At 40.9% G+C, this 15,820-nt stretch overlaps 1 protein-coding gene across 3 annotated transcripts in view; it reads left to right on the top strand.

Annotated features, from left to right (window-relative positions):
* Positions 1-3,052, top strand: part of Odf2l (outer dense fiber of sperm tails 2 like) — a 36,437-nt gene extending 33,385 nt beyond the window's left edge. For all 3 annotated transcript variants that reach the window (XM_055614423.1, XM_055614425.1, XM_055614426.1), the window contains exon 16: positions 2,657-3,052. In XM_055614423.1, the coding sequence (XP_055470398.1) occupies positions 2,657-2,785 (129 nt within the window). In that variant the 3' untranslated portion in view covers positions 2,786-3,052. The remainder of the gene's footprint in view (positions 1-2,656) is intronic.
* The last annotated feature ends 12,768 nt before the right edge of the window (positions 3,053-15,820 follow it).

Below are 15,820 nucleotides of genomic sequence, written 5' to 3'. Positions count from 1 at the left end.
AGTATTATAAAAATGAACATTTAACATGCATTAAATGTATCCATGTAGCTTAGTTCCATTCTTTAAGTACAGATGGAGGTGAGTCAAGGCTTTTGTTCTGCTAATATTAGGAGTGACAAACAATAAAAATGCAAAACTGTGCTGTCATGATCATGCCAGGCCTCTCAGCCCCGTGCTCTGTGCTGCTGCAGTCCCACTGCCTCGGAGTCTCATCAGGTTTCCTGATAACGGCAGCTTGCTGAAGGCCCCATGTGGAAGCTACCTAATTTTCTATTTAAATTTTATTTACTTGAATTTTCATCTTTTAAAGATACCTGCAATTTAAACATTATTTTTATATCTGCCTTGATTAATGAATATTATATCTTAGAAGATATGGTTTTAATATTCACCATTGTCCAATCTGCATAAGAGACAAATGCTTTGACCCACTCAGCCATGAAATGAGAATACCAAATTAGTCTCTTGTATATTTTGTTTAATTAGTCTCTTGTATTTTTTTCTGAATATTTATGAAACAATCTAGTGGCATAAAATAATCTTGAAGCTGGCATTAGTTGTGCCTTAATCACTTAGTAGCTGTCTACTTGATAATTCCATAGAAAATGCTGGTACTTTATCTTTCCAGGAGGTGGATACTCTGTGAAAACTCCTTTTACATTTCCAAGTCTCTTAAAAATTTGTAAACATAAAAGATTCAAAAGTTGAGTTATTTTGATATACATGTGTATTCTTATTGCCTTCAAAAGTTTAATGAAAGTTTTTTTTAATTAAAAAAAAGTTTTAATTTAATACAGCTATTTGCTTGGTTTCTAAACTTAAAAACAAACAAGCAAACAAACAAACTCCCCATCAGGATTTCAGATATAAAATATGTGTGATGTTCTTTGTGCAGTTGACGCCTCTGAAAAATAAAGTGAGATGAGGTGGATTTCTCTCTTCTATGTTTAATAGTTTGCTAAAGCTACTGAAATTAACATATTAAGATCTGATGTTAAGCCTGATAATTGTTGTGCTAGTAAACAGTCTAGAATTTTGAGCCCAAGTTTAGAAATAGCTAGAAATGTGTTAATGTGTTCTCTACCTTCCAGGGCACAGACAGCTCAGTGGGTAATCACATGCACATCCATTAGCCAGGATTTGTAAGTGCTCAGAGGGCCAGTGACAGAGCCAGAGCCAGAGCCCGGCCATATGCTGCAGACCTTTTCGTGGTTTTTGTCCAAATACTTTGGTTGAGTGGTAGGGTGAATGCAGTTTGAAGGGTGACCTCATTACTCCACAACCATAGCAAGCCTGTAGTAAAGTCACAGTGTCTTTCAGACCTTATTGTCCTAAAGTTCATTTGCATTTACATTCTGCCCTGCAGTGTGTGACTGTGGCTACTGTTCTTTCCAAACTGATGCTCCATAAAGACCAGCTCCTTTTGTTCTGTGTCTTGTGAAGTCCAGTGTAGCGCTTGGCTACACACTACCCTGCTTCTCATGCTGGTCACTGCTCAGGTTCAGGTGCGTCTGTCAGAGTATCTGCTATGAGAAACACAAAGGGTCTCCATTCTTAGTGCTTAGGTTTTAGCTGGAAGCACATCTTACCTAAAGCTTTTACCATAAGCAGCCCACCTAGAAATCCGTAACAACCAAAGTTCAAAAATTGTATATGAGTTTAAAACTTCTTCAAAGCACATGAATTAAATTCTTTTTACTTTTTTAAAGACTTTAGGAGAAAATGTTAATCTTATCAAAGCTAGAATTCTATCGGTTCTTAAAACATCTTTCTTTCAGAATATGAATTCTAATGGTACAGTAGGTTATTGAACTGTATAAACTTTGGGTCTAGTTAATTTTGCTGTTTTTTATTTACAAGGTTTTTTAATAGTAAAGTTATAAAATAAAAAGTTTAAAACACTGAAGATCTTATAGGATAAAACTTTTTTGGCAAATAATGGTTAAAAAGAATATGATAGGATGTTATGATAAACATAATAGGAACTAATAATGATTGCTCTAAATAAAAAATCATCTTAATCACGTTAAATCTGAAATATTTAGAGCTAAATTGAAGTATTACAGTAAAACATCAAAGTAGAATGATCAACTATATATGCTTTAATCACTAAAGATATTGTTTTTTTAATTTAATTTTATTTTTTTATTATTAGTTACATTTTATTAACTCTGTATCCCAGGTGTATCCTGCTCCTTTATTCCCTCCCAATCCCACCCTCCCTTCCTCCCTCATCTCCTCCCTGCCCCTTTCCAAGTCCACTTATTGGGGAGGACCTCCTTCCCTTTCATCTGACCCTGTTTTATCAGGTATCTCCAGAGTCCTCCTCTGTGGCCTAGCAGGACTGCTCCTCCCTTGGGGAGTGGGGGGGAGGGTCAAAGAGCCTGCCATTGAGTTCCTGTCAGAAATAGTCCCTGTTCCCCTTACTATGGGAAACCAATTGGTTACTGAGCTACCACGGGCTTCATCCGAGCAAAGGTTCTAGGTTATATCCATACACAGTCCTTGGTGGAGTGTCTAAAGATATTGTTTAAGGAAGATAATATTTACAAATTCTTTGGAAAAAATTGATTCACTCAGCAATTGCATATATGCTTATAATTCTTCATCTCCCATATGAGTGCCATATTGATTTTCTGTTTCTCTCTTCATTCAGAAAGCCCAGCATCAGGATTTATGTTTGAAAGAACTACAGCACAGTCTTGAGAAGTCAGAGAATCAAAACGAGAGCATTAAGAATTACTTACAGTTTCTTCAAATTTCCTATGTAACAATGTTTAGATAAATTGTTGAATTCCACTGATTGTTATACTTTATGATTTATAGGTTATCAGAATTAGAGTTTGTACATGAAGATATTTAAGATGTAATTTATTATCTAATTGAAACTTTAAGAAATGACTGTTCTTAGTATTCCTTTGTGGTAGATAATTTGCATTGAACTGTGGTTTCATTCATTTTTTTAAATATTAATTTTTAAGGTATTTTTCTCCATACATGCAAAAATCAGAATTATTTTTATGAACTATTGAAGTCAATTTGTAACAAATCTAGGCCAATTATGAGCTAAATACAAGGTTTTAAATAATGAATTTATGTGTTTTATATTGTAATACTATATAAATAAAATATTCAGAAATTTTTTAATTTTAATAATGGTATAGCATGTTCTAAAAATAGCAAATGTTTCACTGTATTTAATACTGTTTCAAGAAAGTGTTGACTTTCCATTATCATTTCTATGAGATTTTAAATATAAATATTAGGTCATAGTTATTCGGTGCCAGCTGATGGTAACAGAGGAAAACACGCTGGCAGACGTGGTTCTTTTTATAGGCATACAGGCTGTCCTGCGAAGGCAAAGCTCCTTCTTTCATTTCATGTGAGAGATTGTCTGTTATTATTGTACAGATATCCTAAAGCCTTGGTGTTAACTGAAGGATCAAAAGGAGAACAACTTACTCTGCCCTTCCCATGGCCAAATCACATGAGATGATTGAAATTACACGTTCTCAACACTAAGAGGCTTTGGGATAAGGCCTTTTATTTTATTTTAGAGATTATAATATAATTACAACATTTCTCCCTGCTATCCCTCAAAACCTCTCCACTCCCCTTCAAATTTGTGACTTCTCCTTTTTACAAATTGTTATTGCATGTGTGTGTGTGTGTGTGTATGTATGTTCCTAAATATAACATCTTCAGTCTATATAATGTTACTTGCATGTATGTTTTCAGGGTTGACATTTGGCACTAGAGAGCTAGTTGCTATGCCTTTCCTTGGGGAAGACCATGTCTCCTGCTCCCAGCTTTCTTTGGTTGTCAATAGTTCTTTGGGTGGGGTTGAGGGCTCATGAACTTTCCTCTGTCTACCTTGGCATGACCATTGTTGTCATCTCGTTCAGTTTATGTTTGGGCAGTCATGTTGGTGAGACTGTATGGGTAAAGCTTCTGATATTACTAGGAGACACACTGTCATAGCCAACTTCTTGATCCACTGGCTCTTAAAGTCTTTCTGCCCCCTCTTCTGCAATGTTGCCTGAGCCTAATATGCATGAGTGTTTTATAGATATGTTCAGAAACTTAACTAACTACTAAACCAGCATAATTCCTGACAACCTCCTATACACATTTGCCCTTATACCCATAGGTAAATGTAGTCTTTGCGCCTCATCGAGGAAACTTCTCTTTACAGCAGATGGAGATCACAACAGAAAACCACAACCAATTAGAATAAAAAGCTGTGGAGCCCAGTTCTAATGGGATAAGGTCTTTGTTATTACTAGCAGGAAGTCAAAGAGACACCAATAATCTATTTCCTGTCATCTCGCCCACCCTGTGCCACAGTGAGGTATTGGAAACTGGGTGGATATGGCTTCCAGGGACTTGAGAGTATTGTTCAAAGAAGCACTCTTAAAAGATTCCTCAAGCTGCTACTGTGGCACAGTATCCTAACTACTCTGGAGGCTAAGCCAGGAGGATTGAAAGTTCAAGATCTGTGTGAAACGCAGAGTGAATTGGAGGCCAACTTAGCAAGACCCTGTCTCAGAGAACGAAAACCCCGAAAGGAAAGAAAAGGAAGGATGGACATAGTAGCTCTCTCGTCTAACATAAAATTTTCGGATTCAGCCCTCAGTAACCCAAACAATAATGTATAATAACGATAATAAATAAATAATAAGTAAAAAATAATAAATAGTAGTAGAGTCATTCATAGAGGCAGGTAGGGTCTCTCTGTGTAGCCCAGGCTGGTCTTGAGCTTGTGGCTCTTCTGCCTTACCCTCCCAATTCCTGCAGTCATTTTCTACTTCATCCAGCTTCTGCTTTGCTCAAATTAACACACTATAAAATGTCAGAAACTTTTTTTCCCTCCCTCACAATTGTCCTTTTTCTTTGATTCGGTCCATCAGAGTCCTTTGTTGGTTCTCCTGAGGGCTTAGGAAGTGCCTGCAAGCCCTGAACACTCCCTATCAGCCGCTCTCTGCTGGCCAAAAGCAGACATGCATGCTGGTCTTGGTGTGTGGGTCCTACATCATGCTTTGCTGTGTACTAGGTATTCGATGATAGATGCGGGTAGGTCTGATGGGTATGGAAGAGGCGGCTGCCCTGTGTTCATGTTTTAGATATGAAACAAAACAAAACAGAAGCATGAAGGAATTAACTGCCATGGCTGCAGTGTGAAACTCAAGTTCTATTTTTTTTAACTTTTATTAATTACACTTTATTCACTTTATATCCCCCCATAAACCCCTCCCTCCTCCCCTCCTAATCCTACCTTCCCTCCCCTTTCTTCACGCATGGCCCTCCCCAAGTCCACTGATAGGGGAGGTCCCCCTCTCCTTCCTTCTGATCTTAGTTTATCAGATCTCATCAGGAGTGGCTGTATTGTATCTTCTGTGGCCTGGTAAGGCTGCTCCCCACTCAGGGGGAGGTGATCAAAGAGCAGGCCAATCAAATTATGTCAGAGGCAGTCCCTCTTCCCATTACTATGTAACCCACTTGGACACTAAACTATCATGGGCTATATCTGTGCAGGGGTTCTAGGTTATCTCCATGCCTGGTACTTGGTTGGAGTATGGGTCTCTGGGAATATCCCTGTGTTCAAATTTTCTGGTTCTGTTGCTCTCCTTGTGGAGTTCCTGTCCTCTCCAGATCTTACTATTTCCCACTTCTTACATAAGATTCCATGCACTCTGCCCAACAGTTGGCCATAAGTCTCAGCGTCTGCTTTGATAGTTTGCAGGGCAGAGCTTTTTAGAGGCCCTCTGCACAGGTTTCTAGGTTTCCTGTTTTCCCTTCTTCTGATGTCCATCCTCTTTGCTCAATCCCCATCATCTTTTCAGGATGGGGATTGAGCATTTTAGTCAGGGTCCTCTCTCTTGATTAGTTTCTTTAGATGTACATAGCACTTCCTCAAGACCCAGCCATACCACTCCTAGGCATATATCCAAAAGAGGCTCAAGTACACAATAAGGACATTTGCTCAACCATGTTTGTAGCAGCTTTATTTGGAATAGCCAGAAGCTGGAAACAGCCCAGATGCCCCTTAACTGAAGAATGGATGCAGAAATTGTGGTTCATCTATACAATGGAGTATTACTCAGCAATGAAAAATAAGGAAATCATGAAATTTGCAGGTAAATGGTAGGACCTGGAAAGGATCATCCTGAGTGAGCTGTCCCAGAAGCAGAAAGACACACACAGTATATACTCACTCATATAGACATATAATATAGAATAAACCTACTAAAATCTGTACATCTAAAGAAACTTAAGTTGACATTAGAGCTCAACTTCTGGTAAGATGGCCATCTTTACTATGTTAATCCTACCGATCCATGAATATGGGACATCTTTCCATCTTGTGATATCTTCTGCCATTTCTTTCTTTAGAGACTTGAAGTTCATGTCATATGGGTCTTTTGCTTGTTTGGTTAGAGTTACACCAAGATATTTTATATTATTTGTGACTATTGTAAAGGGTGTTGTTTCCCTAATTTCTTTCTCAGCCCATTTATTCTTTGTATAAAGGAGGGCTACTGATGTTTTGAATTAATTTTGTATCCATCCACTTTGCTGAAGGTGTTTATCAGCTGTAGAAGTTCTCTGGTAGAATTTTAGGGTCACTTATGTATACTAACTATCATATTATCTGTGAGTAGCGATACTTTTACTTCTTCCTTTCCAATTTGTATCTTGATCTCCTTTTGTTGTCTTGTTGCTCTAGCTAGGACTTCAAGTACTGTGTTAAATAGGTATGAAGAGAATGGGCAGCCTTGTCCATGATTTTAGTGAGACTGCTTTAAGTTTCTCTCCAATTAATCTGATGTTAGTTATTGGCTTGCTGTATATTGCCTTTTCTTATGTTTAGGTATGGGCCTTCTATCCCTGATCTCTCCAAGACTTACTTTTATCATGAAGAGGTGGTGAATTCTCTCAAAGGCTTTTTCTGCATCTAATGAGATGACCATGTGATTTTTTTTTCCCTTTCAGTTTGTTAATATGGTGGATTACATTGATGGATTTCCATATATTGAACCACCATTGCATGCCTGGGATGAAGCCTTCTTGATCATGGTGGATGATGTATTTGATGTGTTCTTGGATTCAGTTTGCAAGTATTTTATTGAGTATTTTTGAATCAATATTCATAAGGGAGATTGATCTGAGATTCCTTTCCTTGATTGAATCTATGTGTGGTCTAGGTATCAAGGTGACTCTAACTTCATAGAATGAGTTTGACAATGTTCCTTCAGTTTCTATTTTGTGGAGTAGTTTGAGGGGAATTGGTATCAGCTCTTCTTTGAAGGTCTGGTAGAATTCTGCGCTGAAACCTCCTGGGGTATATGCGTAGAACCACATTCCTGTTAGAGCCACAGCAGAGGAGGGGGCTAGCTCTTAGTGTTAAGTGTCTGCTACAGTCCAATCTAAATGTGATCCATGAGTGACTTGCTTACTCTTCAGGAAACAGAGGACTTAGACTTGAGGCAACTCACTCTCTTCACACAGTTGGCAGGTGGGAGGCACGCCACTTCACACGCAGTCTCCACTCCGGCTGTCCTACCTTCATGTACATTCTAAAAATAAAGGGAGCAACTTCTGGCAAGGATACACTGACTTATGAATGGTTTCTGTTTGTCCTTAACTGCATTTTCATCAGAGTAACCTGTGTGTAGCCCTTAAACGTTTATCCCTGCAGTGCTTGAGCTGGAGTGTGGAAGGAAGGACAACAGCATCTGGTAATTGCTGCCTTGCGCCCAGAGGTCTAGATACAATCCAGCAATGGAGTCTGCCAGACCCTGGGAATTTCAGTCTCTATGCCTTGTGTTTCCCTGTGAAGCCCTGCGTCCCAGAACCTGGGAGGCCCCAGAGTCCCTGAGCAGTTTTGTCTCCCTGCTGTTGTAGCATATTTGAGGGATTTTTTTTTTCATTACCGATATCTAGGGCATCGAGATTTTATTAAGTTATATAAATTTTGTTCATGTTCAGTTATTATCATGTCTGCCTGTGTTCCTCTCTCCATAGTTTGATTCTCTGGATCTGATCTCAATGTGACTTGGCTTTTTATCAATACAGGATCTGTCACTAGGCATCTTGTAAGGTCTTCCATCCGATTCTTTTGATGACTAATAAAGTTTTGAAAGACAGTAATTCCCCTTTTCGGTTGGAATGTTGGATTTTTAATCTAAAACTTATGTGTTTCTTAGTTCCTAAAAGTACTCTCTTGAGTTATGTAATTCCATTATATTTTCATTTTCATTAGGGCCCTCTTCTGTCTTCCATTGGTTCTACTTAAGTAGGCTTCTCTTATTTTGGTCTGCTGGCCTTGCTGCCATCCAAGCCTCACAAGTGAGTTTCAAGTTTCCTTGCCTGCTTATGGCTGAGGTTTCCTCAACACCTGCCAACAGCCTGTTGTGCACATCTGTCGAGCAGTGGCAGACCAAGTGGTGAAAGGTGTGGAGACCTCGGTTCTCATGGGCCTCGGAGCCATGCTGCCATCTGCCGGGAACCCTTTTGCCCCAGACTTTTTTGGTTATAAGTGGCCATTCTTTCTCAACTACGAAGATTGGAAACACATCACTAGTGAGCCTCTTTCAAGTTTTTCTGGGGTCAACAGGTCTGCTAAGCCACACAACAACAAATGAAGTCTCTGTTTTTCTTTGGAGGTGAGCATGGCCAGTCATTCAAAGAATGAGCAGCAACTTAAAGACTGTTCTGTCTGCTGACTTGTACTTTATTTATTTAAAACATGTTGTAAAAAATATTCCCAAATTTTGTGTTCATAGTGAACACAAACTATTTTTGCTTGCGTATGTAAGTTGACGGATGTTTGGAGATGCAGGGATGTGGACAAGCCTACATGTAGGCTGAGGAAACCACTCAACTTCCTGTTTGTTTTGTTTATTCTAATTCAGTTTTATGTTAATTTTTTTCTCAGATAAAGAAAAATCTTGAAGACAGGTTAGGTGGACAGGAGTGGGGGTGGGGTGCGATTAGTGAGAGGTCATGGTCCAAGGAAGAAGCTCTGGGATGTGATATTCAGAGCTGTAGTAATTTTATACAAGAAGGAAAGTGAGGGTAAGATGGCAGCCACTAGAGGGAGGGTATAGAGGATGCTGAAGCCTGGGGTGGTGAGGCTGGCTTGGTGTGCCAGGAGTTGGAGTGCCCATGTTGACTGAACAAAAGCAGAAGGCTATAAGGAATGCGTTGTGAAATTTTGTCTGAGCTTTTGTCCTCAGCATGGTCCCTGAGGGCTGCATGGTCTGGTGCTGCTCAACTCCCTCTTCCTCACACAGTAGAAACAGCTTCTTTTCCTTCAGAGCCAAGCCTTCTTCTTCCCGCTCCCATCTCCAAATGCTTCTTCCCCAGCTCTTACTGAAATCTGCTCCTCTCAGCTACCCCCCTGTTCTTTCATGAGTGACAGTTGCTGATTTTTGTAGCCATTTGTTCCCACACTTTTCTCCTTAGCTGTTGATGTAGGAGCCTTCACTGTGCTAGCAGTATCTAACAGAGCCTGGCGTACAGCAGGAAGCAAATACAGATCTATTGGACAGATGAATGGGTGAATGGATGGAGATGCTATGGTTCTGACCTTCGAAGTACAAAGGATTTGCCTAAGAAACCAGGGAAGCTGCATTGTGAGAGAATGATTACTTCCTCCTCCGGAGGTGGTCAGTTCCATCAGTTTCTGCTGTGTGAAGAAGAGGTAGTTGGGTGCCACACCATGCAGTTCTCAGGGACCATGCTGAGGACAAAACCCCAGACAAACGTTCACAACTCCATTCCTTGTCAGTTTTTATCTCCTCTGAACCTTCCTCCAGGAATGGAGTGGGCAGAGTCAAGGGTGGACATAGGAGAAGTTTTATTTGCCATGGGAGAGAAATTCAAACTGGAAATTAGAAATTTGGATGGGAAGGTAACAACAGACGACCAGGGGCATCTTGGTTCCCACTGACTGAAGCCACGTGTGACTACATTGAGCTCCTGGAGACACAGCTGGCAGGTATGACAGCCCTAAGCTCTCATGGGGCTTCAGGAGCAGTCCCTTGTAGAGCAACTGCCGAGGGCTGGTCACCGTCTAGCCTAGAAGGAGTGTACCTCTTTTGTCTCTGACAAGTCTGCTTGCTGCTAAAACAGTAGGTCTGGGATTTGGGCACTCTCTGGTCTCAGGAGCCATCTTCCTTTTCCTGGAACATCCAAGAGCCAGGCTGAGAGGTGGACTCTAGTCAAAAGCCAAGTTTGTGGGAAAATGATGTGGGCCCTTGTCCTCCCTAGTTTTATGTCAGCTTGACCCGAGCTAAAGTTATCTGAGAGGAGAGAACTGTAATTAAGAAAATGCCTCCTTAAAATTTAGCTGTTCAAGGCTAGCCTGGTCTACAAAGTGAGTCCAGGACAGAGAAACTCTGTCTTAAAACAAAACAAAACAAAACAAAATCCAGCTGTAAGGCATTTTCTTCATTAGTGATTGTGGGTGGGGCCATCCCTGGGCTGGTGGTCCTGTGTTCTGTAAGAAAGCAGGCTGAGGGACTGGTGGTGGTGGTGGAATATGGCATTAATCCCAGTACTTGGGAGGCAGAGACAGGCAGATGTCTTGAGTTTGAAGCTACCCTGGTATACTGAACAAGTTCCAGGATAGCCAGGCTATATAAGAAAACCATTTTGGAAAAACCAAGAGAGAGAAAGAGAGAGAGACCATGGTGCAATTTTTAATCTAAAACTATGCTTTAAAAAGTCCTCATGGTTGTTTTTAGCTAGCCATTCTGGCCCAGTTCTCTGATTGGCTTATTCTACTGCAATTCTACAAGTTTTATGTTATTTTTTTTCTCAGATAAATAAAAATCTTGAAGACAGGTTAGGTGGATAGGAGTGAGGGTGGGGTGAGCATAGTCCAAGAAAAAAGCTCTGGGATGTGATATTGAGAGCTGTAGTATTTTATACAAGAGGGAAAGTGAAGCGACGGCTTCCTGAGGGTAAGATGGCAGCCACTAGAGTGAGGGTGTAGAGGACGGTGAAGCCTGGGGTGGTGAGGCTGGCTTGGTGTGCCAGGAGTTAGAGTAGAGCATGAGTGCTGGCCTCAAACTTGCTATTTTTGTTAGTTGTTTTCTATTTCTTTGTGTGCTTTTTCAGTTTGACTATCACTGCCTTTTGATGAAAATATTTGGCCAATTTACATTTAATATAATTCAAATATAGTTCAGTATAAACCCACTCTTCTACTGGTTGTTTGCTTTCTTTTTCTGTTTGATTCATCCATTTATGTTCCATTTCTTTCCCTTGGATTCTACTTGTAAATTGACAAATGTTTTGGGTTTCACTTTTCCTCTTGTTTTTAAAAGGCCATAAGAGCTCCAGATGTTGTCTTGCATTTTTAAAAGAGGGGGCACTTTCAGCAGGGCAAGTCTCTCTTTTGAGGTGGGAGGAGGTGGTGTTAGGCAGATTGTGTGAGGAGGCACTGGTAATCCTAGCCCAGCAGCTGGATTAAATTGTGTGCCACACTTCATATGTGGAAGGCCTGACCCCCAATATCTTAGGATGTAACTATTGAGATAGGGCATTTAAAAGATAACTAAGTTAAAATGACCATGTTCAGAGCATTGGAGTACAACTTAATTTAGTCTGTTCATAGAAGAAAGAGGGAGGGACAAGATGGTGGCACCAGGAGAACACTGCGTCTGAGGAGCAGGACAATGTTTTCTGTACAGCGACCAAGAGACTGAACTCTGGGCCCTAAAACAACAGCGATCGTGTTTCCCAGGTGAGAGGAAACCCCCACAGCATGGGAATCAGTTGGGTCCACTCTCAGGTCATAGAAGAAAGAGACACCAGGAAACACCAGGACAAGAAACAGAAGAAGGACCAAGAATGTACAGATAAAAGGAGCCACACGTAGGATCACAAAAAGGGTCAGGAGAAACCAAACCTGACATTGGTTCTTATTGCATGCTTTTGTTTTTTTATCGAAAAGTTTTCATATATTTTGATCATATTTTCTTCCTTCCTTAACTTTTTCTAGGTCCTTCCCATCTTCCTAGTCACCCAATTTCATGTTCCCTGTCACTTTCTCTCTTCTGTTGTTTAAAACAAAAAACGAACAACAACCAAAGGAGATCAAAACAACAACAAAAGCAGTAAGAAGGAAAAAATGTCAAAACAAAACAAAATTAAACCAAACGTCCATCGAAATGGTCCATTAAGTTGATTTTGTGTTGACTAAGTACTTCTGGGCATGGGGCCTGCCATGGAGTGTGGCTGATATACCCAGGGCAAGAAAATGGATTCTCCTTTCTCAGCAGGTTTCAATTGCAAACAGCTTCGTGGTTAGGAGTGTGACCTCATGTTCACTCATTTCTTCCTCGCACTTACTTCCTTCCCTTCAGTCGTGGGACCCTGTCTGGCTCCAGCTGTGCATGTTTTGTATGTACAGGCTGCTGTAGTCCCTGTGAGTGCCATGTGCTTCAGTCCTGTCGTGTCTGGAACATACTGTTTTCTTGGAGTAAACTGTTACCTCTGGCTCTTAGCATGTTTTCACCTCCTCTTTTACACAGATCCCTTAGGGGTTTGATGACATCCCATTTAAGACTAAGTGCTCCGAAGTCTCTTGCTCTCTGCACATTTTCCACTATGAGTCTCTGTTGATTCTCTTCTGCTCTAGGAAGGGGCTTCTCTGGTGAGGGTGAAGTGATGTTAGATCTCTGTGCTTGAGAACTTCGATAAAACACATTTCAGTCATTTTAGCCACCAAGTGTGATACTTTGTTATAGCATCTCTAACAAACCCATACATTCAGTTAGAAGATTTGGAGCTGCAGTATTGTCTTAATAAGGCGCATATTATCTAACTACACAAATCGTGTGTTCTTTTGGGCTTTGGTCTGAGTGCCGAATGAGTTGTCTTCCCTTCAGCTTTGACAGAGCACCTGCAGTTCTGCCCTGCTCTTTAGAACTTTTCAGCCTAAGCCTTTAGCCAGTTTCCCCAGGCAGCCCTGGTTTCTGCATACATCTTATATGTTCAAGACCATGAGCTGTGTTCACCTTCAGCTTTTTTTTTGTATTGCAGTACAACTCTGTCACTTTCTAATATCCCTTGCCCTCCAGAAGTGTCTTGTGCCAAGGGCCATGCCTGGGTTCACAGCTTGTAGTCATGTCCAGAATTGACAGAAGTACCCTCAAAAAAAAAAAAAAAAAAAATGGCGGCTCCTTCACAGCTTGCAGCCCTTGCCTCCCACTTGCTGAGGGTTTATACTCTCCGTAGGACTTGTCTTTCTTCGCTGTGCGAGTCTGCATGAAATTATGCTCTGCTTTTCTGTGGTTTTCTGCTTAGCTCTTTAGTCTCCTACCCTGCATAGCTTCAGAACCTGACAAATATGTTGAAGTATAAGCCAGCCATGCATTTGATTCCGCTCTGCCTCCAACTTTGTCACTCTAACCATGTGAGATCTCCAAAGCTTTTGCCAGGCTGCTGAGGCCCAGCTGCGGCTCCTTGCCTGGCCAAGCCGAAATTCTTAGCCTGTGACCTTTCTGGGAAAACAAAGCTGAGAATCCTGAGCTTACCTCTAAAAATGAGTTCCTTTAGTCATCTTTGCTCCCCGGCTCTCTGTCGCCTTTTGTAAGGATTTGTGTGCTTATTTGGGCTTTCTTATCATGGAGTGGCCACATATCCAAGTTTGCTTGGAGTAAGATGTATCTTGGGATTGAGGGCTTTCAGTGTCAACACTGGGATGGCTTTTGGGAAACCAGGATGGTGGATGAATCTAAAGATCTGTAAGAAGTCTGGATGGCTGTGAAGCTCTTTATGCCTACTCAGAACTGGAAGTTTAATCATCAAGAATTAACTATCCTCCCAGCATTAGGAAAATGACTGCTACTGCCCCACGCTTTAAACAATGAGAAGAAGGGCAGTTTTCAAAGAATATAACTCTGATGAGGAGGCCTCAACAAAACAAGCAATTCTGTGCTATATCCACACCTGTGGAATTGTCCTGGGGGATTATGCTGAAAGTTAGGGGATGTGTAGGTAAAGTGGGAGAGGTGTTGACTTAAATCTTATTTTCCAATTACAGATTTGGCCTATAAGGCACAGGAAGGGATGGTGACTCCTTTGTTTTCTGTGCCATCAGGCTAAAGGGGAATGAGGAAATGGGAAAACTCATGAACGACATTGTGTGCCAAGCACTGGACTTGATCACAAACACGTGAAAATAGTTATGGCCTCTTTCTGTGACTTACAATAAAGCTTCTTAACTTTTTGAAGACCATGGTGTAAATTTAAATTTTTTTTAAAAAAAATACATATTTTAAAAGCCCACGTGGTTATCTTTAGCTAGCCATTCTGGCCCGGTTCTCTGGTCAACATAGGTGGTATTATCTAGGTGATTCTCTATTCCACCTGAGAGGTTTGTGTGTGCAACCATTTTCTGGCCTTTCATCTTATGTACGAGGCTTTCCTTAGCAGTTATCATGTGAACATTATCTCATGTCCCTAAAGAAGCTATGGTACCAATCTATAGCTTTGGTCCATAGAGGGCTTTAGACCTGAGATTATATGTGTGTGTACACATATGTATGAATGTGTGTGTTCTCTCTTTCTCCCCTCTCTCTCTCCTCACTCTAACTTTCTCCCTCTCAGACACACACACACATGCATGCAGAGTGAGCCTGATCCCTTCACATCCCTTATCAGTCTGGACTCTTATGGTACTTGTGTATTACTCACACCTCCTTGCACAGACACAGAAACCAGTGTCCTGTCAGGCTGTTTCTGCTTCAGGCCTGTCTTTTCTCTCTCCACACAATCTGTTTTGAAAGTGGGCGTTGAACCTGGGCTGAAGAGACTGTGCATTGACTAAAACGATTACCATGCAAGTTTGAAGACCTGAGTTCAGATCACTAGCACTCACAGAAAAGCCAGCACTGTAACTCTGATCCAAGATGGTGAAAACAGGAAGATCCCTGGACCTTGCTGGTCAGGTCTAGTAGATCCTGTCTCAAAACTAAAGTGGAGAGCGATAGAGGATTATACATGAATACATTGGTGCACCCATATACACATGGTTAGACACACACATTCACACCATCCACAACCCCTTCCCATTAAAACCAATAATTAACTGTGGGTATTACCTTGATGCTTAGCTGAGGATGATATACTAGATTGACAGCATATCTTCATATCTGAGAAGTCTAATCAGTTTGATGTGATATCTTTTGTAAGATATATACGTAGGGAAAGTAATTCCCTCTCAACAGAATTGATTCTTGGTAGAATTGGATTATGACTGATGTTGCAATCACACAAACACTCCAATTGAGAACTTGGAATGGCTTGGGTAGTAAGGTCCCATAGCAAGTCTACGGAGCTGGTGATGATGTGAGCCTCACCAGTGATGGGCTGCATGGACATACTAGGAGCAAGCCTTAGTCAGGCAAATGCTGTTTAATGAGGCAAGGCAATTGGAAATGGTAAAAGCTGAGTTCCCATATAGAACTTTGTGTAGCTGCAATGGCTTTCCAGTCCCAATGGCCACAGATGAATTAGCAGCCTCACGCTCGTCAAAGGTGGAAGGACCTGGTTGTGATTCTCCGGCCTCCTTTTATTCAGATTCTATAACCACATACTCAGTACATGACTTTGGGATTCCTAGGGAGAGTTATGTTTACCAAAACAAATAATTAAGCTGCCCATAGCAATCGTATTTATAAATAGGCACAGATACATTATGAAATGAGCAAAAAAAAAAAAATTATGTTTAGTGATGATTTTTAAGATTCGTTTGATTATTTTAAGCCATATGTATGTAGATGCCCATCTGGGGCATATGTGC

The sequence above is a fragment of the Psammomys obesus genome, unplaced genomic scaffold (genome assembly GCF_907164565.1).
Source record: "Psammomys obesus unplaced genomic scaffold, mPsaObe1.curated_primary_1811, whole genome shotgun sequence".
NCBI classification, from domain to species: Eukaryota; Metazoa; Chordata; class Mammalia; order Rodentia; family Muridae; genus Psammomys; species Psammomys obesus.
The sequence above is the reverse complement of the archived record's forward strand: the minus strand, read 5'-3'. Positions and strand labels throughout refer to the sequence as shown.